The sequence below is a fragment of the Teleopsis dalmanni genome, chromosome 1 (assembly GCF_002237135.1).
Source record: "Teleopsis dalmanni isolate 2A chromosome 1, ASM223713v2, whole genome shotgun sequence".
Classification (NCBI taxonomy): domain Eukaryota; kingdom Metazoa; phylum Arthropoda; class Insecta; order Diptera; family Diopsidae; genus Teleopsis; species Teleopsis dalmanni.
The window spans coordinates 88,818,914-88,845,558 of record NC_051846.1 but is presented as its reverse complement, the minus strand read 5'-3'; the positions used below and the strand labels follow the sequence as shown (position 1 = coordinate 88,845,558).

General features: G+C 33.2%; 2 protein-coding genes across 2 annotated transcripts; one reads left to right on the top strand and one right to left on the bottom strand.

The window, feature by feature from the left end:
* Positions 1–12,761: 12,761 nt before the first annotated feature.
* LOC119670154 (porphobilinogen deaminase) lies at positions 12,762–17,919 on the top strand. The gene is made up of 4 exons (XM_038080308.1): positions 12,762–13,109; positions 13,649–13,721; positions 16,077–16,346; positions 16,400–17,919. Exons 1-4 carry the CDS (start codon positions 13,059–13,061, stop codon positions 17,710–17,712), a joined length of 1,707 nt encoding a protein of 568 aa, XP_037936236.1. The 5' UTR covers positions 12,762–13,058; the 3' UTR covers positions 17,713–17,919.
* Positions 17,920–17,966: 47 nt separating this feature from the next.
* LOC119672904 (zinc finger and BTB domain-containing protein 11-like) lies at positions 17,967–19,788 on the bottom strand. Its single transcript, XM_038084071.1, has 2 exons — positions 19,141–19,788; positions 17,967–19,069 (listed from the first exon to the last, which is right to left on the bottom strand). The coding sequence occupies exons 1-2, from the start codon at positions 19,255–19,257 to the stop codon at positions 18,059–18,061; spliced, it is 1,128 nt and encodes a 375-aa protein (XP_037939999.1). The 5' UTR covers positions 19,258–19,788; the 3' UTR covers positions 17,967–18,058.
* Positions 19,789–26,645: the final 6,857 nt, after the last annotated feature.

Here is a 26,645-nt window from a genome sequence, read left to right as displayed (position 1 = left end):
GTAAATCTTAAATATTCTACGGTACTCCTTTGTTTTTTATTTAGTTAATATAATAATATTATTGTTTTTGTCCACTTAAATCTTTTTGACAGCTGTCAATTTGCGCTCAGTGAGTTAGTGTATCGCAAAAGTACTTTTTGAAGTACTTCACAATATCTTGCATTCAATACGAACGCAATATGTGATGTAAAGCGAAGTAATTACAAGTAATGAACATTTTTCATTTAGATTGTTCAATTTATTGAGGTCCACAAATGTAATACGGAACATGGAATACGCATGTTAATTTTACACATAAACAAATTGGTCTTCATATTTTCACTTGCTGCCTTGACAACTTAACTCTCAAAATTAAAATGTAAGCAGTTAACCATATTAAGAACTGAAACGTGAACATGCTATATTGTCATACAATAAATATAAGTATTGCAATTAACCAAACTAGATGTTAACCCATTTTTGTTATAGTACATTTACACTGTCTCATTTAGGCTCCTGCTCATATATATTAATGAGTGAACGTTCTCTAAAGTGAAATAATGACCTCATTTATGCAACTGATAACACTTTTATATACTTCACACAAAAAAAGTTAGTATATAGTTTACATATTAAATCATTTTTGTACATTTTATATATCAATTACATATTCAATTAATAAAAACATTTTATTAATTGATATATTTTATATATTAAGATTTTATTAAATATTAACTTCTTCAGTGCCTATGCTTACAATTCAGCTGTTTGTTACATTACACAAATAAAACATATAATACCTATTTCAAATTTTGGTAATTTCTTTTAGGAATTTCCCTTGTAGCAAATTTATTTTTAAACGCTGCATTCGACATTTTTCACCCTAAAAAGCTCATTTATTGATAATGAGCTCATTTATATGAAAGTTGTTTGTATGGTAAATCATCTTTATTAGTCGCTATAATGAGCAAAATCGCCTAAATGAGACAGTGTGAATGTGCTGTCAAGCCAGCAATTTTGATTATTTGCAATTAATGATATATCAAATTTTTTTATTTTGTGTATATTCTGGAAATTCATTACAATTTGTTTTAAAAATAATTTTCTTGAAAAAGTGAAAAATGAATAGGAATTATATATAATTGATTTGTAATGAGTTATTCAAACTATTATTAATTAAAAAAATAATAGTATTGAAATTTAACAACTAAAAATAAAAATATAAATAATTAATTCAATTAATCTACAACTGGTTTATGATTTCGTTCTAATATAACAATGTATTATATATTTTTAGCAAAAGTGAAACACACGGTCCGATGTATTTTTAACATGTTCTTTACTTCGCTTTATTAACTATACTAAAAATGAATAATGAATAATAATTACAAAAGGAATATAGAATAATGACAGGCCAGAGTTGCCAGGCAATTAATATTTAAAAAGTACTTTACATAACAACACCCCCTCTTAAAGTGCTTTTATTATGTATAAAATATGACTTTAATATTTCATTCCTAATTTCCGTAAGCAATTAACATGCTTTTCTGTAGTGAGTCCTTTGGTAAGGACGTCTGCGGGCATTTCTTCTGTTGGCATATATTTGATTTTAACAGTGCCGTCGTTAACCTTGCTGCGAATAAAGTGATAACGAATATCAATGTGCTTTGTCCGTGGATGATACCTGAAGCTTTCCGTTAATTTTTGAGCGCTTTGATTATCATTAAAGATTTCAATTGTCTTACTTGTAATGCCAACATCATCAAGGATTGCCTTTAGATATAACGCTTCTTTTGTGGCCTCAGATATGGCCATATATTCTGATTCAGTGCTTGAAAGCGCTACTGTACGTTGCTTTCGAGCTTCCCAACATATCGCTGCTCCTGATATAATGAACGCATACCCTGAATATGAACGTCTATCGTTTAAGTCAGCGCCCCAATCAGCGTCAACCAAACCATACAATTCTTCATTGTTTTTCTCATACAATAGACCATAGTTGCTTGTACCTTTAAGGTATCTTAGAATTCGTTTTGCTGCTTTCCAATGTTCCACGTTATAATTTGAATTGAACTGGCTAAGAAAGTTTACAGCAAACGCAATATCAGGTCGAGTTGTAACAGCTAAGTACATTAATGCTCCTATCAAGCTTTGATAGGGATACATCTTCATAACACCTTCATCAATTTTTGTTGGTTTCGTTAACTTAATGTTCAATTCTATGGGAGTCTTCACTGGTTTACAGTCTTTCATATTGAACTTTTCAATGATGCTTTTTGCATACTTCTCTTGTGAAAGAAAAACTTGATGCTTGCTTAAATTTTGATGAAACTCGATGCCAAGACAATTACTTACTATTCCCAAATCCTTCATTTCGAAATCATTCGCAAGTGCAGCCTTTATTTCTTTTATACGAAACTTATTATTGGACGCTATTAGTAAATCATCTACATATATTGTCATCAAAACAATGTCGTTGCCTTCACGCTTAGTGAATACACAAGGATCCTGTTGTACTGCACTTAGACCCATATTCTGTAGTTTCTTTGTCAATTTCATGTACCATGATAGCCCAGACTGACGGAGTCCATAAAGAGCTTTCTTTAATAAACATACAGGTGACTTACTTGATTTAATCGCCTTTAACCAATGCTGCGCTGTTTCTTTAACTTTTCCACACAATATTGTTGAAGTTTTTCCCACTGGTTTTGATGAAACAACTTTGTTCAGGAATGGTATAAGATAATCGGGAATTTCCATGAAGACACTCTCTTCGAGCTCTCCATTTAGGTATGCTGTAATGACATCCATCTGATGGATCTCCAAATCCATTTTTGCTGCCAGTGCCGCAAGTAGTCTTATAGATGTTGAACGAGCGACTGGAGAAAACGTATCATGAAAGTCTTCACCTGGTCGTTGTGCAAAACCCTTCGCTACTAATCGTACTTTCTGTTTTCCGTCATCTTTAGTTCGAAGCACGAATCTATTCCCAATAACTTTTCGTGATTTCGGTCTTTCGACCACTTCCCATGTTTTATTCTTTAGTTGTGCCACCATTTCGTCTTCTAGCGCTTTTGACCAAGAATTTGTTTCATCGCTTTCAAGTGCCTCCAAAATCGTTACTGGAGTTTGATATGTAGTGAGAAACGCCATTTCACAATCTTCAAAAACGTTGTTGTCAGGTTCATCATCTGAATGGTTTTTATCAGCAATTTTTCTTACTGAACTTGTATTTTCGTCTTCGTTGGATGATTCTTCACCATTCCGATTTGACGTGTAATATTCTTTTCGAGGCCTACCGCGTGAATTTGTGCGAATAAGTCTCGGACGACCTCTTCTACGAATGGAGTTTTCTTCTCGCGTATCTGTATTTTCTACAATTTTCGGATTGACCGACGGTTTCTGATTTTCAGAATTTTCGAACGCAATATCGATATAATCATTTGTTTGGCAGTCATTTTCATTGTTAATATAAATGTTTTCGTATTTATTATGATAGATATTTTTGTTTACGAACACGACATCACGACTTATTGTTATATTTCGTTTTGTAGGTGACCACAGCCGATAGGCTTTCGCTTCGTTTGAATATCCAACAAACATGTAAGGTTCTGACTTAGAATCGAATTTATCTCTAGTCTTATCCTTTTTTAGGACATATGCTTTAGAGCCAAATACTTGAAAATGTACAATAGTTGGCATTTTACCAGTCCACAACTTGTGCGGTACTACACCGTTCAATGCTTTTGTAGGACACCTATTCCGAATATAGCACGCTGTATTTATGGCCTCTGCCCAAAAATTTGGCGGAACTTCAGCTTGTTTCATCATGCAACGGGCCATTTCAACTAGAGTTCTGTTTTTACGTTCAGCAATACCATTTTGCTCCGGCGTATATGGAGCAGTTAAGCGTCTTTGTATACAAAATTTCCTCAAGAATAAATTAAATTCAGAATTAACGTATTCTCTACCATTGTCTGATTGTAAAGCCTTAATTCGTTTACCCGTAAATGTTTCTACTGCTCTTTTGTATTGCTTAAATACATTTAATACATCGGATTTTTGTTTTATAAAATATACATGACAATAGCGTGATTTGTCATCAATAAATGTTACGAAATATTTTGCATCCGAATTTGATGCTGTTCTCATTGGTCCGCACACATCACTATGCACGATCTCTAATAAATCACTTGTTCTAGTTTCTTTACTCTTAGGAAATGGTTTTTGTATTTGTTTTTCACTAATACAAATTTCGCAAGTCGGAAGTTTTTGTTTAGGATTTAATTTTAATCCGTGTACTAGGTTATTACTAGCCAATTTTTTAAGATCGTTTTCATTTATGTGGCCCATTTTCTGGTGCCACTTTTCAATGTCACATTTTTCTTTTATTGAGCTAATAAATGCATCTTCAACATGATAGCTAAAATTATTGTTTACAGATTTTTCCGAATTTTTCAATTGCGTGTTATTTTCAGCTTTTGCTTTATTTTTACATCCACGTGCAAAATGTCCGATTTTGCCACAATTAAAACATTGTTTGTTTCGTTTAGAATCACTGTATCGTTTGTTTTGTTTTGCGTTTCGGCTTTTATTTCGATTTATGTATAGAGAGTTTTCATCACTATGTCTGTCTTCTTTTGTCCTTTGCGATTCAGCTTCTTCTAATATTTTCACTCGAAGTATGTCTGGCTTTGGCAGCTCGTCGCGCGTTTCTAACGCGCACCTGAAAGTATTAAAAGAGTCGGGTAGGCTATATAGGAGCAGTATGGCCAGAAGCTCATCCCCGATGGTGACGTCAATTTCCTTTAATTTTACCACGGCTTCAAAAAAATCGTTGAGGTGCTCTCTAACCTTTTCACCCTCCTTCATGCGCGAAAGTGCAACCTTTTTCAGCAACGTCGCCTTGCGCGCAGGCCCTTTTGATGAATATGTGGCTTGTAGTTTCATCCACATTTCGTTTGAATTTGTGCATTCTGCAATTAATCTTAATTCTGATGCACTTACTGATAACATTATATCAGCACACGCTTTCTGATCAAAGCTGATCCATTTTGCAGCCCCTTCGCCCGTTGGACACGACGCAGTACCTTCGACATATGACCATAAATCGTTTTTTATGAGAATAGCTTTCATTTGTAATTTCCATGTATCGTAGTTTTCCGCGTTAAGCGGTTCAACTCGAATCACCGTTCCCGACATTTTTATACACGTATTAAATCTACTTTTTATGTGCACGTGCTTTTTACTTCGCAGTGGAAGCGTGCTGGGCCCATAACCTATTATATATTTTTAGCAAAAGTGAAACACACGGTCCGATGTATTTTTAACATGTTCTTTACTTCGCTTTATTAACTATACTAAAAATGAATAATGAATAATAATTACAAAAGGAATATAGAATAATGACAGGCCAGAGTTGCCAGGCAATTAATATTTAAAAAGTACTTTACATAACAACACAATGCAAGTGAATTTGTTAACGAACTTTCATTTAGTTTTATATTTTTATTATTAAAAAACTTCAAGTTCGAGCATACAAGCATTGAGTAAAAATATTAATATTAATATTTATATAATATTTATTTATATATATTAATATTAATATTTTTACTCAATGATACAAGTCAAGTATGAATTTGAGTCAGTTGGCTAATAAAGTTGGCTGACTCAAAGCTTCAAATTTGGCTAGTTCATCCCTTGGTATTTGCAGTCTTAAAAATTTTTTTTACGAATAATTAAATATAAGAAATGATTTCTAATACCACTGATGATGGGTATTTGGCAATACTCGAATCCTATATGATCAGCCAAATATTCAATTAATTAAAATATAAAAAGAATTTTTGTAGTTCACTATTTTTCGAATCCTCTCTATTATTTATTTCTTGATATTAAAATAAAGATAATTTGTCGGAAATTAAAGCATTAATATTCAGTTAGTCGGTACGTACCGATTGAAATGGATCGAATTGAAATATTTTGAAATAGTATTTACTAATCCAATGAGACTTAGAAACTTATTACACGTTCAGCTCATACATCTTTTCATATAGATTTTGTGGAAAGCATCGAAAGCCACAGTGTGAGACTTGAACCCACTAAAACTACCTCTTAGGAATGAATGGAGAAGATTGCCACAGCAATGTGGGAACTTCATTCGAGTAATCAGGGGAGAAAGAAAGTAGATAGACTTAATACCTAGTGAACTAGGTTCATCTAATATGGCGTTTACATTGGCCGAAAATGGCTCATTTTGAATGAGCCATTTGAAAGTGTTTACATTCGTTGTATTTCATTTGTTCTCATTTCAACAGCTGATTTTTCAACTTGCATGTTGATTTGATTTTTGGCCTGTGCCAAAAAATTTTGCATGAAGGTTAAATATGCCTTCAAACCTTACATTAGAAACTTAAAACATATTTTTAACTTCGATTAATTACTTTTTGGGAAGTAAAAGTTCTAAAAAGCAGTGCATCGTATCAAGAAAATACAACCACCAAACATTTGTTTACCTTTTTTTGTAAATATGTCAAAAACAGCTTTTTCAAACTGTCAAAATGCCATGAAGAGCTTCATTTAGGGTATGTTCAATGGATTCCTTTGCATTTGGAACATATGTGGAATGCATTCGAACGGCTTTCATACAGAATGTGAGAAAATTGCTCATTTTTGCGCTTGAAATTTTATATGCAAGAATGAGCCATTCGTTACTCATTTTCGATTTTTGACCAAAATCAGTCATTTTCGGCCAATGTAAACGCCATATAAGTCAGAAAGCAAGGGCATGAATTAATAAAAAATGATAATAATGAAGGTGGTGGGTTTACGGCTAGTTAGCGGGGGTGAGACTAGTGATATACTTTGTGACCAGGGTCACGAAAGCCGCGGTTAAAAAGAGGAATAGCGAGAGGATTTTGATCTTGCTCATCAAAATAGTGGAGAAGGTACTGTGGAGGTTTAAAACGTAAAGCTAGAACAAGGTCTACTGAGAGGGTATCTGGACAAGAGACATCAGAAGGGAGGTCGTGGAGCCGGGTGAGATACCTACGGGCGAGTGTCAAAAGGTACTCATCAATACGAGTAATCTTGGCATTGCCATACAGAGTGGAGATAGAGAAGTGCTTGCCATTAGGCTTGCGCTTATAATTGGTGCAATTACGGAGAAGTTTCCGCTCAAACAGGCGGATTCTTTCCATCTGAGCAGACCTTACACGTTTGTCGGGATAAACTTGAAATTAAGTTAATTACCATAGTTTAAACATACTATAATAGCAGAAACTAATAGAGCTTCTAAAATAATATATTCAAATATGATTTCACAAATATTTCTATTTGGCTCATGCCACTTGAGTAAAATTAAGGATTAAAATTACGTTTTATAACAGTTTTCGCACAGTTTACTGCATTTATGGCGTTTGTAATTAGTAAGTCTTAATTCAATCTAGATTTTTAATTTTATTTTCTATTTTTCATTTACACAGGCATTTTGATTCTAATTATAACTGGACAGTGAATAGAGAAACTAAAAAATTTATATGTAATTGGTGAAATTAAAATATTTGTTAAGGCCGTGTGCGAGTTCGAGTAAATTGAGGGTAATAGTACATTATGTCAGTATGGCAGCGAATATTAGTAGTTACTGTTGTTATGTAAAGTACTTTTTAAATATTAATTGCCTGGCAACTCTGGCCTGTCATTATTCTATATTCCTTTTGTAATTATTATTCATTATTCATTTTTAGTATAGTTAATAAAGCGAAGTAAAGAACATGTTAAAAATACATCGGACCGTGTTTCACTTTTGCTAAAAATATATAATAGGTTATGGGCCCAGCACGCTTCCACTGCGAAGTAAAAAGCACGTGCACATAAAAAGTAGATTTAATACGTGTATAAAAATGTCGGGAACGGTGATTCGAGTTGAACCGCTTAACGCGGAAAACTACGATACATGGAAATTACAAATGAAAGCTATTCTCATAAAAAACGATTTATGGTCATATGTCGAAGGTACTGCGTCGTGTCCAACGGGCGAAGCGGCTGCAAAATGGATCAGCTTTGATCAGAAAGCGTGTGCTGATATAATGTTATCAGTAAGTGCATCAGAATTAAGATTAATTGCAGAATGCACAAATTCAAACGAAATGTGGATGAAACTACAAGCCACATATTCATCAAAAGGGCCTGCGCGCAAGGCGACGTTGCTGAAAAAGGTTGCACTTTCGCGCATGAAGGAGGGTGAAAAGGTTAGAGAGCACCTCAACGATTTTTTTGAAGCCGTGGTGAAATTAAAGGAAATCGACGTCACCATCGGGGATGAGCTTCTGGCCATACTGCTCCTATATAGCCTACCCGATTCTTTTAATACTTTCAGGTGCGCGTTAGAAACACGCGACGAGCTGCCAAAGCCAGACATACTTCGAGTAAAAATATTAGAAGAAGCTGAATCGCAAAGGACAAAAGAAGACAGACATAGTGATGAAAACTCTCTATACATAAATCGAAATAAAAGCCGAAACGCAAAACAAAACAAACGATACAGTGATTCTAAACGAAACAAACAATGTTTTAATTGTGGCAAAATCGGACATTTTGCACGTGAATGTAAAAATAAAGCAAAAGCTGAAAATAACACGCAATTGAAAAATTCGGAAAAATCTGTAAACAATAATTTTAGCTATCATGTTGAAGATGCATTTATTAGCTCAATAAAAGAAAATTATTGGTGCCTAGATAGTGGATGTACTGCCCATTTAAGTGCAAACCGTGAATATTTTACAGACTTTCAAAAATCGAATAAAGTGCTTAACTTAGCAAACGACAACACAACAAATATAAACGGCGTCGGTAAAATGAAAATAACTGTAGACGTATACGGTCGTGATAATAACATTGATCTTAAAGAAGTTCTATATGTCGAGGACTTGCGTACAAGTCTACTTTCTGTATCAAAAATAGTAGACAGCGGATATGAAGTGCATTTTCGCCCTTCAGATGCAATCGTATTGGACAAATATCAGAAGGTTATAACTCGAGCGAAAAGATGTGGAAATCTTTTTATTGTTGAAAATAAAAATCATTTTGCACAAGTTGCTGAAGAAAAATGTGACATTGAAAAGTGGCACCAGAAAATGGGCCACATAAATGAAAACGATCTTAAAAAATTGGCTAGTAATAACCTAGTACACGGATTAAAATTAAATCCTAAACAAAAACTTCCGACTTGCGAAATTTGTATTAGTGAAAAACAAATACAAAAACCATTTCCTAAGAGTAAAGAAACTAGAACAAGTGATTTATTAGAGATCGTGCATAGTGATGTGTGCGGACCAATGAGAACAGCATCAAATTCGGATGCAAAATATTTCGTAACATTTATTGATGACAAATCACACTATTGTCATGTATATTTTATAAAACAAAAATCCGATGTATTAAATGTATTTAAGCAATACAAAAGAGCAGTAGAAACATTTACGGGTAAACGAATTAAGGCTTTACAATCAGACAATGGTAGAGAATACGTTAATTCTGAATTTAATTTATTCTTGAGGAAATTTGGTATACAAAGACGCTTAACTGCTCCATATACGCCGGAGCAAAATGGTATTGCTGAACGTAAAAACAGAACTCTAGTTGAAATGGCCCGTTGCATGATGAAACAAGCTGAAGTTCCGCCAAATTTTTGGGCAGAGGCCATAAATACAGCGTGCTATATTCGAAATAGGTGTCCTACAAAAGCATTGAACGGTGTAGTACCGCACAAGTTGTGGACTGGTAAAATGCCAACTATTGTACATTTTCAAGTATTTGGCTCTAAAGCATATGTCCTAAAAAAGGATAAGACTAGAGATAAATTCGATTCTAAGTCAGAACCTTACATGTTTGTTGGATATTCAAACGAAGCGAAAGCCTATCGGCTGTGGTCACCTACAAAACGAAATATAACAATAAGCCGTGATGTCGTGTTCGTAAACAAAAATATCTATCATAATAAATACGAAAACATTTATATTAACAATGAAAACGACTGCCAAACAAATGATTATATCGATATTGCGTTCGAAAATTCTGAAAATCAGAAACCGTCGGTCAATCCGAAAATTGTAGAAAATACAGATACGCGAGAAGAAAACTCCATTCGTAGAAGAGGTCGTCCGAGACTTATTCGCACAAATTCACGCGGTAGGCCTCGAAAAGAATATTACACGTCAAATCGGAATGGTGAAGAATCATCCAACGAAGACGAAAATACAAGTTCAGTAAGAAAAATTGCTGATAAAAACCATTCAGATGATGAACCTGACAACAACGTTTTTGAAGATTGTGAAATGGCGTTTCTCACTACATATCAAACTCCAGTAACGATTTTGGAGGCACTTGAAAGCGATGAAACAAATTCCTGGTCAAAAGCGCTAGAAGACGAAATGGTGGCACAACTAAAGAATAAAACATGGGAAGTGGTCGAAAGACCGAAATCACGAAAAGTTATTGGGAATAGATTCGTGCTTCGAACTAAAGATGACGGAAAACAGAAAGTACGATTAGTAGCGAAGGGTTTTGCACAACGACCAGGTGAAGACTTTCATGATACGTTTTCTCCAGTCGCTCGTTCAACATCTATAAGACTACTTGCGGCACTGGCAGCAAAAATGGATTTGGAGATCCATCAGATGGATGTCATTACAGCATACCTAAATGGAGAGCTCGAAGAGAGTGTCTTCATGGAAATTCCCGATTATCTTATACCATTCCTGAACAAAGTTGTTTCATCAAAACCAGTGGGAAAAACTTCAACAATATTGTGTGGAAAAGTTAAAGAAACAGCGCAGCATTGGTTAAAGGCGATTAAATCAAGTAAGTCACCTGTATGTTTATTAAAGAAAGCTCTTTATGGACTCCGTCAGTCTGGGCTATCATGGTACATGAAATTGACAAAGAAACTACAGAATATGGGTCTAAGTGCAGTACAACAGGATCCTTGTGTATTCACTAAGCGAGAAGGCAACGACATTGTTTTGATGACAATATATGTAGATGATTTACTAATAGCGTCCAATAATAAGTTTCGTATAAAAGAAATAAAGGCTGCACTTGCGAATGATTTCGAAATGAAGGATTTGGGAATAGTAAGTAATTGTCTTGGCATCGAGTTTCATCAAAATTTAAGCAAGCATCAAGTTTTTCTTTCACAAGAGAAGTATGCAAAAAGCATCATTGAAAAGTTCAATATGAAAGACTGTAAACCAGTGAAGACTCCCATAGAATTGAACATTAAGTTAACGAAACCAACAAAAATTGATGAAGGTGTTATGAAGATGTATCCCTATCAAAGCTTGATAGGAGCATTAATGTACTTAGCTGTTACAACTCGACCTGATATTGCGTTTGCTGTAAACTTTCTTAGCCAGTTCAATTCAAATTATAACGTGGAACATTGGAAAGCAGCAAAACGAATTCTAAGATACCTTAAAGGTACAAGCAACTATGGTCTATTGTATGAGAAAAACAATGAAGAATTGTATGGTCTGGTTGACGCTGATTGGGGCGCTGACTTAAACGATAGACGTTCATATTCAGGGTATGCGTTCATTATATCAGGAGCAGCGATATGTTGGGAAGCTCGAAAGCAACGTACAGTAGCGCTTTCAAGCACTGAATCAGAATATATGGCCATATCTGAGGCCACAAAAGAAGCGTTATATCTAAAGGCAATCCTTGATGATGTTGGCATTACAAGTAAGACAATTGAAATCTTTAATGATAATCAAAGCGCTCAAAAATTAACGGAAAGCTTCAGGTATCATCCACGGACAAAGCACATTGATATTCGTTATCACTTTATTCGCAGCAAGGTTAACGACGGCACTGTTAAAATCAAATATATGCCAACAGAAGAAATGCCCGCAGACGTCCTTACCAAAGGACTCACTACAGAAAAGCATGTTAATTGCTTACGGAAATTAGGAATGAAATATTAAAGTCATATTTTATACATAATAAAAGCACTTTAAGAGGGGGTGTTGTTATGTAAAGTACTTTTTAAATATTAATTGCCTGGCAACTCTGGCCTGTCATTATTCTATATTCCTTTTGTAATTATTATTCATTATTCATTTTTAGTATAGTTAATAAAGCGAAGTAAAGAACATGTTAAAAATACATCGGACCGTGTTTCACTTTTGCTAAAAAATATATAATAGTTACCAGAATTTCGAGTAGGGTAAATTAAATAAAAATTAGGAAAATTAAGCGTTACAGTTGTGGAAATTTTATAAGCTATTAAATAAATAAATAAATAAATTTGAAAACTTTCAATCAAAAATAATAAATAAGTGCCATAAATAAAAAAATAAATATTTACACAAGTGCACTGCAAAAAATCCCTAGGAAATTTCAATTTACTTTACCTCAATTCACTCGAACTCGCACACGGCCTAAGTTATTTCTTAAAATTTTTCTTTTGCTTTTGTATACATACACAACCAAGTAGAGTTCAAGTATACAAATTTTCAATCTGGAGAATTTATCAAGTGTTGCAGGCATCGAAAATTAATTTAACAAAATTAATCCTCAAAAATTATTCAAAGTCCTTTAAAATTAATAATATTAAAAGAGTAAATTTTATAATAATTAAAACAAATTAATGCGACCGTTACGCATCTGAAACTAATGTTTCGGCTGTAGGGTACTTAGAGATTTCAGTGTTAATAAAAAGAATTTCATTATATCTGAGTCGTTTTGCAACACATGTTGCTATTACATACGCGAGTTTTAATCTTTATCAAATCGCCCATCTGATGAGTTAAGTCGCGAGTGTTGAACGTGGAGTTCAGTTATTTTGTAGATTCGACCTGTAGAGCAGAGTTTCTGAAAACATGGGATTGTAAAATTTTGTAACGCAATTTAACATTTGTAAATATGTTTTCATTCATGTAGAGCGTTTGGTTTTCATTCAAAGTTTCGAAAACGTGAATAAATACTTTCACAAGTTATACAGGGTGCGACCAAAAAAATTTACTGATATATGTAATATATTATTTAATAGCACATAAAAAATAACGTAAACTAAAGCAATGAATGACGAGAAGCAAAAAACCATTCGCGTTGGATCAAGAAAGAGCGAGGTAAGCGAACATTTATTAATTATACAATTCAATGCGAAGTGAAGTGCACATTATTTCGTTAATATTATACAACAAAAAGTCACAAAAAAACCAGGTATTCAAGGCTCTTTTATATTCGTATACTATATACGTCAATTGCGAATTCGTAAAATTTGAATTTCTTAATATTCCAAATTAGATGAATAATAAAAATATTTAAGAAGTTTTGCTGAGTTACCTTACGTCGCTTAAGGCATTTGATTTGTTGCTTTCACTGCGATTGTTTTCGTCATATTCAAAATTAATTTCAATTCGTTTTTTTAAAATATAAGCGAATAAAATATTTTTTCTTGCTACTTATGAATATGGAGTAATTATAGTAATTTAGAAAAAAAATATATGAATTGAATGAATTAAGTACAAAGTCGAACGTTTAGTAGTTAATAGGTTTTTTATTAGATAATTTCTTGTTTGAAGTCTTCCTCATAACAGTAGATAATTAATTCAATTTCAAAAACTGTCGTATTAATTGAAGTTCATAATTTTATATTTCATTCCAGCTTGCACTCGTACAAACCAAACATGTCATCGCACGCTTACAGAAGCTGTATCCTAACAAGAAATTCGAAATTCGTAAGTTTTTGAACTACTCACCATCATTATTATCATCATCTATTTCATTATCATCACAACATCCTGTACCTCACATTAAGTACATTTGAGCGAAATAGACTGTAGAAGTTAGAAATATTTGTGTATTATATTTGTATATATAATAAATATTACCACTTGTGTAAGGTTTAGTCTAGATATGTGTATATCTAAAGTATTTTTTTTTTCAAACTGATTTTGATAAATATAAATATAAATAGCCTATCAATATTTAGATAATATCCAAATCTCTAAGTGTCACTCTGTTTGCTGTGTATTTCCAGAATAAACAAATACCACTATATTAACGATAGCTGCAAAGATTTTGCGTTTATTTTCATATTCAAAAAATAAATTCGAAAATAGTAAATATTAAGAATCATTCTGAAATTGAAAGTCACGTTTCTTATCAGTTCAAATAGTGCTGTTTATATAATAAATAGCAGCGTTATCTATAAATATATATATTTTTTGAAACTGAAATGCATCGTCATTTCTTCAACACAAAACAGAAGAAACAAATGAAATCGAAAGTTTTAAGTTAATATTTACTTAATATAATAAAAATTATTTAGATATAATATAATAAAAATATTTTACTATGTATCATCCAACTACAAGGATGGTAGTTCAATTTTGCGTGTCTCACGACATCATTTCGTGTTATAAACGCATTTTAATTCTAGTCCCAAAAATGATTACTATTTACTTAAATTAATTATGTTAGCAGTACGTATTCCTACAAAAATTGATTCTCTACAAATCTACTTTTTAACTAAAAATGGATAGACTAATATTCACTTCAAATAAACTCCATTTTCGATTTTTAGCATCGCTAATCCTATATGTAAAAGTTGTATAGGCACATAAAAAACCTAATTGAACGTAAATAATATAATCCATAACAGTAAGAATGAACAATGCAAGTGCGTGTAGTAAGAAAATTTTAAAAAAAAAATTATTTTTCAGAAACTTTTCATCCTAGCAGGGAAATTCATTAACGAACTCCATGTAATAAGTCACTTTTACAATGTCATCCCAACTAATTTAATTTAAGAAATTTTTATAACAATGTTTTTAGAAATAGGGGTGTCTTATGCTTGTTTTCAGGGAGAGAGTTTGATGGGCTGAATCCCTCTTCCACCCTAAAATGAAACGTAAGACTATAACTATTCGTTATCAATACAACATAATTGTTTAAAAAGATAAATAGTGATTTAAAATAATCAAAATAAATTATTTCTTAAACTACATAAATTACCTGAAAATTCCTTCTAAGGTAAATTTCCGACTATAATTATATATGTGTGTATTCATTATCAATACATCATAATTGTTTAAAAAGATAAATAATAATCAATAATAAATTATTTCTTAAATTATGTAAATTATCTGAAAGTCACTTCTAAAGTAAATTTCCGACTATTATTATATATGTAAGTATTTATCATAAATACATCGTAATTGTAAATGAAAGTTAATAAAAGTATTTAATTTCGGGCTACGTGGCTATGATATCCACATGGGATGTTGCTGTTCTAAATGTCATCACTTGCATCCCTTTTTTGGTTAGCTTCATTTCATCATTACTGTGTGATGTGCAAAAAAATCATAAGAAATGTTCACAAACAGATTATATTGGTAGATTTCTTGAGATTTACACATTCCACATTCCAAGGGAGATATTATTAGAAAATATTTTTTAGCAATGTTTTTGCAATGGATTATCTTTAGTTATATTATAAATGAGAAATCAATTTCTTAATATTCCCATCATTGTACGCGATCCCATTCAACAGAATTGCATCTGAAGATGTAAACTCCTATAATAAAACTTCTATAATTTAAGCACATTAAATTGTTTTAGATTTTAATACAAAACTGACTTTTTATATATTCCATCTGGGTAGTTAATAACCAGCAAATCAAGTAATATAATCCGTTTTTGATTATTTCATTTTCTGATTTGACTTGGTCAAATGTGTCAAAAAGTCTATTTTAACTTTCTGGCTCTACACCATTTTATTTGTTATCCTAATATGTAATTAGTTAAAATTATATATTCATTTTATATATCTTATAATTTCTTGAAAACAACAATTGTACCCAGAGGTATGGTCAAAATTTGGTATTAGATTGTTATTATTTACTCAAATGGATTATGTGATTTATCTCTATCGATATTTCAAAGACTGATTAAACCACCACTTTTTGAAAACTAAGAGTTAATTCTATTTTTAGTTTAATTTTTTTATATTAATCGAATTTATTCGATGTGCGCCTTTATGTACTTGTGCAACATATAATTTAATATAACTATCACATATTTTATTTCAGACACCATGTCAACAATGGGTGATCGAGTACTTAACATTTCGCTGCCAAAAATAGGAGAGAAAAGTCTTTTCACGAGAGACTTAGAAGATGCACTACGAAATGGCGGTGTTGATTTTGTGGTGCATTCACTAAAAGATTTGCCTACTGCCTTACCCACAGGAATGGCTATTGGTGCCGTTCTGGAACGCGAGGACGCCAGGGATGCGTTAGTGCTTAGAAACGAATATAATGGCTATACTATTGGTACCCTACCGGAAGGTAGCATAATAGGTAATATATATATTTTTTTAAACTAAATCCTTATATCCATTTTAAAATTTTAGGAACTTCGTCATTACGTCGTACTGCTCAGATAAGACGTCAGTATCCACATTTAGTGGTTTGTGACATCAGAGGAAATTTAAATACTCGTTTGGCAAAGTTAGATGCCACAGACTCAAAATTTAGTGGCATTATATTAGCTCAAGCTGGTCTAGTGAGAATGGGTTGGATGAACCGCGTCAATCAAATTTTGGAACCAACTGATTTATTGTATGCAGTTGGACAAGGTGCTTTAGCTGTTGAATGTCGTGCTAACGATGAAGAAATTTTAGGCATGCTACAGAAACTAATGTGTTTATCTACCACGTGTCGTATACTTGCGGAGCGCAGCTTTTTAAAAACTCTTGGTGGGGGTTGTAGTGCTCCTGTAGCAGTGTGTAGTAGTTTATGTGGAGATGTAACAGATGCGAATGCTAATAAAGAAGCAGGTTTATCTCTGATGGGTGCGGTGTGGAGTCTAGATGGTAATACAGAAATACGCGATAAATTGAAGTGCTCCCTTGCGTTTATTAAAAGTAAAAATGCGGAGATAATGAGCAATAATAATGCCGAAGATAGTAATGAAGAACCACCAACTAAGCGAGTTCGAAGTAGTGAATCTATCAGCCCTGATAGAAATCGAAACAGTCCACCTGTAATAAACGATGACGCTGACGTAGAAGATTTATCGAAGTCGTATGATGTAAATGAATTGATTGAAAAACATATTGATTTGGCTAAAAAATGCCCGGTGGTTGGTACAGATGTGCCAAGTAATCATATCAAAAATGGAAATGTTTCGCCAGAACGAGGTGGAGGTGATGCTGATATTGTACATAGTGAAGCGCACTGCCCTTTACATATTGAGATAGGACAAGATTTCATGGGCCAATGTCCATTTGTAAATAATGAAACTAAAGTGTCCTTAGCCAACGTAGGCAAATGTCCCGTTACACAAACTTCTTCCTCTACTAATGCGGGAAATGACGAAACTGACCGTTGTGCGCCTTCAAGTTCAAAATGTCCATTTTCTTCATTACATCAAAATGGAGATAAACTGAACAGCAATGCTACCCATGGCAAGTGTCCGTTTCTTCAGAAGACTGTGCAAATGTTTGATTATGCAGATGAAGAAAAACCAGTTCCTACAAAAATACCTCTTCTCATTGAAAATGTTGAAAAACTTTTTTGTGGACTTTACCAGCACGAATGCTATAGTCGTGAATTATTTATTAAAAGTAATGAACTTGGAAGGCACTTAGCAGAACAGTTAATTAGTAAAGGTGCTTTAGATGTAATGAAGTGCGCTCAAGCGGAAATACACAGCAAAGCCTAATGAGTACAAAATTAAATCAACTATTTTTTATGTTGAATATTTTTTAGTTGATATACATGACATTTATATCATATAAAGATTTAGTTAGTTGCATTCTTTGATTGTGAAAACATTGCCTTTGGTTATTTATTAGCTAATTTGTTACTCATCAGGATATCATTGTTAATTTTTAAATACATAAAATTGATTTGGGGTGTTGGCAATAAATTTAAAAAATAAAATTGTTCATATTTGGATATTACCGGTGGTTTTTTCATATTTAAAATATTTTAATTAAACAATTATATATTTATAAAAATCTATAAGATCTAATTAAAATTGTACGCAAATACACTATACTCATTAGTCAATTAACCTCCTCCGTATGACTTAATTCATAGGCGTGAGTGTTTTCCATATGTTTCTTCATGTCTTTAATTTTAGAAAACATCCTGTTGCAATTCGATTGCTGGCAGGAATAAATTGAATGTTGGCATATTTGAGAAAAAACGTGTTTATCAAATTTTGATTGAGATTTGAACGACAACCCACAATTCGGACAGTCTTTAGATGGATTTTCGATATGGGCTGTTTTTATATGATCTTGCAACTTCGACATTTTTCTAAAAGATTTGCAGCATACCTCACACACAAATTGCTTCTCCGTTTGTTTATCGAGAGATTTTGATTTATTTTTTTTCTGCTTGAATTGTGGGCTATCCTCCGTCACCTCACTTAGTAATACATTAGAAAAGTCCGTTAATTCCTTAACCTTTTTTTTTTTTATTTTTACAGGCATTAAATCGTTATCACCAACATTTGGTTGCACTACTGAAGTGTTTGAATTTTCAATTTTTGCAGCCTTCTTACTTTTAGACTTTTTGACAGCATCCGTAGCACTAATCTCAGTTGAGTTATGTTTTTTAGATTTTTTGACAGTATTTGTAGTGCTAATCTCAGTTGAGTTATGTTTTTTAGATTTCAATATAGTAAAATCAACAGTATCATTCAAAGAGTTTTCAAGTTCACACAAATTAGCAGTTCGTTCCTGTGCGAACTGATTTCGAATTTTATTTGGACTATTAAACCCGTTCATTGCTTGTAATTTTATTTTTGATGCATTCATGTCCTCAATCTGTTTCTCTGCACTTTCTGTTTCTTTGGAATCAATTCCAATAGATTTATTTCCTTCGGATTTTGAATATTTTGATTTCACTGATGTATCCGATATGGCACTTTTGACGCTAACTCTTCTCTTTCTGTTCCTCGTCGCTTCTTCAACCGCGCGATGTAGTTTCTTAATAAGAACATCAGCATGAATAATTGCCACTGCACACTCTTGGCAAATTGACCACTTAGAAAGTTTGGATGGTGCAAACTGTAATTAAGATATGTATGTGTAAATGCATTTAATATAAAATATCTAATTTTTTTGTAATATTCACGTACCTTCCTCACTATAATGAATTGAATGGCGCTTAATAGGTCTATATCAATAATTTTGTCATTAACTGACATACAATTCTCTTTTATTGAACAACATATTTTGCACCTCTTTCCCGGCATTGTAGTTAAATATATTTAATATATTAATAACGTTCAAGAATTTAACTCTATAAAGCAAATTTCATAAACACGAACTAAGCAAGCACGTTATGCAATGCTTCTTTTTCATTGATTTCAATTCACAATTGTTGATTTTAAAAGTTGTTTAGATCTTGCAACAGAAAACTATTGTGAATTAAAATAATATTCTTTGCTTATGAACTCTTCCTGTTGTCAGTGAAAAATGCTTTATCAGTCATCGAAATTTTGATTTTAGCTTTGCTTGTCCGGCTGACTTTTTCTTACAGTTTATTTAAATTTAAAAAATTTAACTGTTACGTACATACATGTAAATGCCAAACGTTGTAGGAATATTTTATTTAGCTTAGCATTAGTTTAATTGAATTACACAGATATTCACATTTGACGTTTAATTGGTATACAAAATTTACTCTTAAAATTTGAAGCGTATTTCATTCGAAATTGTGGCAATGATAATTGAGTCCGTTTCGAGTGCTAGTGTGAACACCGTATGCAGAGTAAGACTAAGAAGAGAACTGCTTATATTAATAATTTAAAATTTTGTGTAACTTATATGGCGTTTACATTGGCCGAAAATGGCTCATTTTGAATGAGCCATTTGAAAGTGTTTACATTCGTTCTATTTCATTTGTTCTCATTTCAACAGCTGATTTTTCAACTTGCATGTTGATTTGATTTTTGGCCTGTGCCAAAAAAATGTTGCATGAAGGTTAAATATGCCTTCAAACCTTACATTAGAAACTTAAAACATATTTTTAACTTCGATTAATTACTTTTTGGGAAATAAAAGTTCTAAAAAGCAGTGCATCGTTTTCAAGAAAATGCAACCACCAAACATTTGTTTACCTTTTTTTGTAAATATGTTAAAAACAGCTTTTTCAAACTGTCAAAATGCCATGAAGAGCTTTCATTTAGGGTATGTTCAATGGATTCCTTTGCATTTGGAACGTATGTGGAATGCATTCGAACGTCATTCATACAGAATGTGAGAAAATTGCTCATTTTTGTGCTTGAAATTTTATATGCAAGAATGAGCCATTCGATACTCATTTTCGATTTTTGACCAAAATGAGCCATTTTCGGTCAATGTAAACGCCGTATTATAATAGTGCGTAGTTAAAAATATATATATATATGATATGTGATATGTTAATAAAAAAATAAAAACTTAGAATTGCCTACAGAGTTATTTTAGCATTAAATACTTAATATAACTATTATCTATAAATATTAATTGAACACATTTGGTGAAACATAAAATCACTCACTTTTAATGTATAGTTGTTGTTGTTGTTATTAACACTTTACTTGTGCCAATCATGTTGAACATTTCGTCTATGGGTTTGCAAAAATAACCACCAAACAAACAAATGAGTTTTATATCGCACTGCTTGAAAATAAAATAAATTCATTTCGATTTATTTTGCTTTGCAGTGCGACTTGCCAATATCGTCTGTATCAGTTGATATAACATTTACTTATGTTTATGTCAAAAAACCAAAATATTAAAAATTATTAAAGAAGATCTTTGCTAATAATATCAGGTCACAATGAGCAGTTAATATAAGGCATGCTTTTAATGAGGCAGAGAAAACATTAAAGATGAAGCGAAGTCTTGGTGTCATACCACATCCATCAAAGATGAATACGTGAAAAAACTAAAACGAATTGTATTTTCTTAAAAAGATCTACCATTAGAAAGATATACGGATGTTATACGTCACAACATTAGGATTTCTACAAATGTAGATCGTGTTGAGACAAACTGTAATGTTACTGTAACGTCGCAATCACACTATTTTCTACTCTATCACTTTATTTTATTTTCTAAACTCAATTAGACACAAAAAAGAGAATTCTTTTTAACAATAGAAGATATAAAGGCAGAATCGCAATTCAAGCTCATATTTAGACCATATTTAGATCATATTTAAAAAGTCATTCCAACACTATTTTTCCACCTAGAAACTCTGGTGGTATAAGTGTATAATATTAAAAAGGGATTTATTTAAAAGAAATGGAATATTTAGTAAAGATTCGGTAAATACTTATTGCATACAGTAAAATAAGCAAAGATTAAAGTACTAGCTAATAGCACCAAAAAGAGGCAAAACAAAAAGCAAAAATGTTAATTTTTTTGCCGAGAGTCATGCGTCTTTATGAGACAGATTGTAGCACTGAAAACACCAGCATTCTACAGAACTGGATACCATCTAATAACATTTATCTTGATACTGAAAATAACTGCATTACCTTTATTTCTTGAATTTGTATTCGACATTTGGATGTGATGACAACAGTCTATTTGATATTATTTTTAATGCACCATTATTGGATATTTTACGTAGATTGTCTACGTTATGCTCTAAAATATTATTGTTGTGAATCAATAATTATAATCTTCTACTTGTAGGAAGAGTGTCCACTGAATATCCTGGTGTCCATGTACCGAGAGTCTTTAACAACCATCTTATGCCTAAATCATCAATAGCAGAGAAAAAGACAGCCACGATATACGCCTGCTTCCAAAATACGTTGAAAGTATACGAAAGTAACTCGTTATGCATTACCTCTATTAAGTGGAGTTTTTTAGATAAATTTTCTATTCAGACTATCGAAAGCGACATTTTTGTCGTAATGCAGTAAGTAAGTTGCTTAAAAAACGATTATTGGAAAACTGCACACGATTAAAAAAATCCTTAGAATAATCCAAAAAATATTAACAATAAAATGGGGTGTTGAAAACAAAAATGAAAAGAAATTTAACAAAAGTTTTGAAAAAATAAGAGTTCCTGCAAAATAATTACCTCGGAACCAGCATAATTCAGAAATGTTTTTAGTTATAAAATTATATCAACTACATTTTAAACTAATTTTCCTCTGATTATGGACTCATCTTTCAAAGGGCACATCCTCCATATATATGGAGTTAGAAATAATTTCCAAATCAATCGTCAAACTTTGTTCCCAAAAAGTCGTAGTTCTGTTTTAATCAGGGCATCGAACCGGAATTTTTTCCGTTCGAGTTCAAAACAAAAAAAAAATATATCGGTTCGGTTTCGGTTTTCGTTTTGGGAAAAGTATAGTTTTTTTTCGGTTTTCGGTTCAGTTCCGGTTCGATGCCCTGGTTTTAATATTTCTCTTTCGCATGTGAATTCTAATGTCCTGCTGTCTTGTGAATTACAAGTACGAGTATAATCTAGAATTTTAACAATAGAAATAGTTTCCACAAACTTAAGTAAAATGTAATCAATTCATTTATATTTGCAGATGATGATCCCTGATTTATGGTGGGGAAAAAATCACTATAAATTAGGCACCTCATATCTGACATAAATAGAATAATAAATATTTTATTTTTTATTGACATTTCAGTTATAATTATTGCATATTTTTCCTTTTATTTTTTCAGTGACATATTTATTTATTTTTTGGTTTTTTCTGTAAATAGTCTAATGGCGCGTGCTACACAAATTGTACGTTATGGACCCATTGCCCTTACCTTTTGTTATGGTTAGATTATTAAGAGAAACAATACTTCTATCGCACAATCTGCATAAATTAATGTGAGCAAGTAAAATACTCACTTGCTTGAGAGCAATCCAAATCGAAACCGTAGTAACCATAGCCAAGAGACAATGAGCTGCGCGAACACTGTTGGCCCTGCACTCGTACGTATATAATCCATCGTACCGTATAATCTTCCATTCATGAAGAAAGAAAACAACAAATACGTTTATCTGCCACCCAAATTGAAAGGCTTGATTTAATCTTCGGTATGAGGTCCGAGGATTATGTGGTACGATAATTGAATCGAAAGTAAATAAACATTACGAAAATGAAATTGAATGCTTGATTGTTGGAGTGGCACTTCATTTGGTCCTCTTCTAGGCCTACACATTGACGCTTGCCCGGCTTACTCCATTACGTTGTGTTCTTAAACCGATTCAAGTATTTATTTAGTAAATTATGACTGCGCCGTGACTCTGTCAGGTGAAAAAGTGATTTAAATGAAATACAGATAAGTGATCGACCGTTTGAATTGTTTCTTGTTCTTCACGTTTTCATTTAAGAAAACACTTGGAGCGCGTTACGTCTGCTCTGCTCTTATTAAAAAAGATACAATAATTAAAACATGAGTTTTGTTTATTAGGCATTAATTCATGAATTCGATTGAGTGTAGATATTTTCATTTGCATAAATTTATTTAAAAGTAACTGATATTTAATTGAGTTTGATATTCACTGCTTATCCAGAATTTAAATACAAGCACATAATAAAATACTTATTTTAGAGTAAATGTTGCCATCTCAAAAACTATTTGTGACGTCTTTGACCATTTTATAGATAAGTCATATACCTTTACTAGTTATTTAGACTTGTAAGACGTGATTATAAATGCATATCAAGTCTGTAAGCTGATAAGAATCAAAATACAAATCAAGTTAGAACTACTTAGAACAAACTTTACAATGCTATTCAGAGGGCGGTCTTGCAGTGCGCCAAGATCCTCAGAAAAGAAAGTCCTAAAGTGATAAGCTGGTGCCGCGTATATGGTGGACAGAAACAAAGCAGAATGGCACTTTTATTATCCTCTCCACAATTGTGACAAGTATGATTGAAATGGAGATTTAGTCTTCTAGCATGGTTACTTAAAATACAATGACATGCAAATAAATCTATTACAAGACTGATATCTCTATGGAGCATATTAATGAGAGAGTTTGATTTTCTTTTATTAGAAAGTGGCAAAATTGCACACAGATACCTACATATCGTTGAGTCTTCCCATCTTTTATTAAAAAGTTCGGCACAGTAAAAACAAAGTAACAGTTTTCATGATGTCAACTATATGTCCATATTGTATAGGTGTTCCGAATGGTTTCCAGAAACACCCCGTCTGGAAGAGACCTATTGTACCAGTTTCACTATTGATTACACAAAGTCCCTTAAAGCTTTGTGAATAAAGTGTAGAACTAAATCTAGAGAAGAGTTCTTAATCTTTCTGGTGACAGAAATTCTTTATGAAACAGGTTTCTTTTGTGCGTTATTAAAGCTGGACAGTCACAAGGAATGTGCATGGTCGTTTCCTCATCTTCGACGCATAATCTGCATTCCGACTTAGCAGATAATTGTAGTTTATGAAGGTGATATTTCAGACCATAATGACCTGTAATGAAACCCGTTATCAACCTTAAATTACATTTTGAGAATTTAAGAATGTCTTTGTAGGAGTACGGTGTTATCAGTGCTTTGCTTTATCTGAGTCCTGGAAAGTTTACCCAGTACTCCAGCCGCATATGATTTTCCATTTCCTTGATAATCTGTTTTGTACTGGCCCAGTTTATTCCACAAAAGGGTTGAGGGCCCATGAAAGCAGTTTTTGATGCAGTTCTGGCTAGCTCATCGGCTTTTTCATTTCCCAAAATTCCTCTGTGGCCCGGAACCCAGTAAAGGCTTACCTTATTCCGAGCTGCAAGTGATTGCAGAAGTTCGTAACACTCAAGGACCTGTTTTGATTTGAAAGTCCAAGAAGAAAGAGCTTTAAGAGCAGCCTGGCTGTCAGAGTAAATAACGATTTTCGAGCCAGAAGATTTTTTGATTAAATTGGATCTTACGCATAAGTTGATTGCGTGGATTTCAGCTTGGAAGACACTCGGCCATGTGCCCATTGCCTCCGAAATGCTGGTGCTGGGTCCATATACACCAGCGCCAGTGGCTTCATCCATCTTTGATCCATCTGTGTACCAAACCAAACTTTTTGGGTCAACCTGTGGGCCTCAATTCTCCCACGTTGAACGTGATGGTAGGTGTACCTCAAATTTTTTGCCAAATCGATGGAGTTCTGTTGTATAGTCTCCATCGCAATGAAGAATTTTATGTGCTCCAAATGTTTTTAATATTGTTGTATGACCATAGTCAAGACAACCCTTGTTCACGTGGAGTTTTAGTCGAAGCGCACTAAGCGCAGCCGTAGATTGAATGTGTATGTGCAGAGGTGTCAATCCAAGTATAGCCTCAAGTGCTGCAGTTGGACTTGTCCTCATAGCACCAGTCATTAAGAGACACGCTAATCTCTGGAGCTTCATGCAAACAGCAATAGATTCAGCCTGTGTGACCTTTTGCCACCAAACCAGGCAACCATATGTCATGATAGGACGTACTACTGCCTGATATATCCAAAATATAATCTTTGGGTTGAGGCCCCAAGTTTTACCTATACAGGACCGTGTTGTCCATAAAGCCCTTAATGCTTTGTTATATACTTTATTTAAGTGTGAACTCCAGGTGAGTTTACCATCTAGGACAACACCTAGGTACTTTGTTTCACTGGAGAGAGAAATATTAGTGTTTCCTAAACGTACGGGACCTATGTCTAGTTTACGTTTGAGTGTGAAAGGAAAAACAACAGTTTTCTCCGAATTATGGAGAGACCCTCACCTTCGCACCACGCTAAAATGCGTCGAAGGTGTCCTACCAAGATCTCTGATAGACTTCTACCATGCTTTCCAGATACTATTATAACTAGATCGTCTGCATACCCAATGGCGTCACAACCAATATTCTCCAATAAGATTAAAAGTTCATTAACAACCACTGACCAGAGCAAAGGAGACAGTACTCCACCCTGTGGGCAACCTTTTGCGGCCTCAACAGCTACAGACGTTCTACCTAAGGTTGATGTAATTTTTCTGTTTTGAAGCATCGTCTCAATCCAGGAAATAACATTAAAATCAACATTTCTGTTAGTTAAGGCATCCGAGATCGAGCCATAACTCGTATTATCGAACGCTCCTTCAATATCCAGAAATGCACAAAGCGCAATTTCTTTGTTTTTGTGGACCTTTTCAATTTTGCTGACTAAGTTATGTAAAGCCAATTCGGTAGATTTCACTTTGGAATAAGCAAATTGAGTTTTATGAAGAGGTTGACTTTTAGACAATTCTGTACGAATATAGATATCTATGAGTCTTTCCATAGTTTTCAGGAGGAAGGAAGAGAGACTAATCGGTCTATACGATTTAGCGTCATCACTTGGTCTATAACCATTTTGGTATAAATACCATTTTCACTTCTCTCCAAGCTTCAGGTATATGCTTCCAGCATAGGCTTGCCCTAAAAAGCACCTTTAAAGGATTGATAAGACCGTCTATGCCATTTTGTATAAGTGCCGGGAAGATACCATCACTTCCTGGTGACTTGAAGGGGCTGAAAGAATTAACTGCCCATCTGATTTTATCAATGTCAAAAATGATACCAGATAGCGACCTTAATCGATTGCCAGGTTGTTCATAACTTAACGTGCGCCTATCTATGGATGCATCACATAAGATCTATCCTGGAAAGTGCACATGTAGTAAATGTTG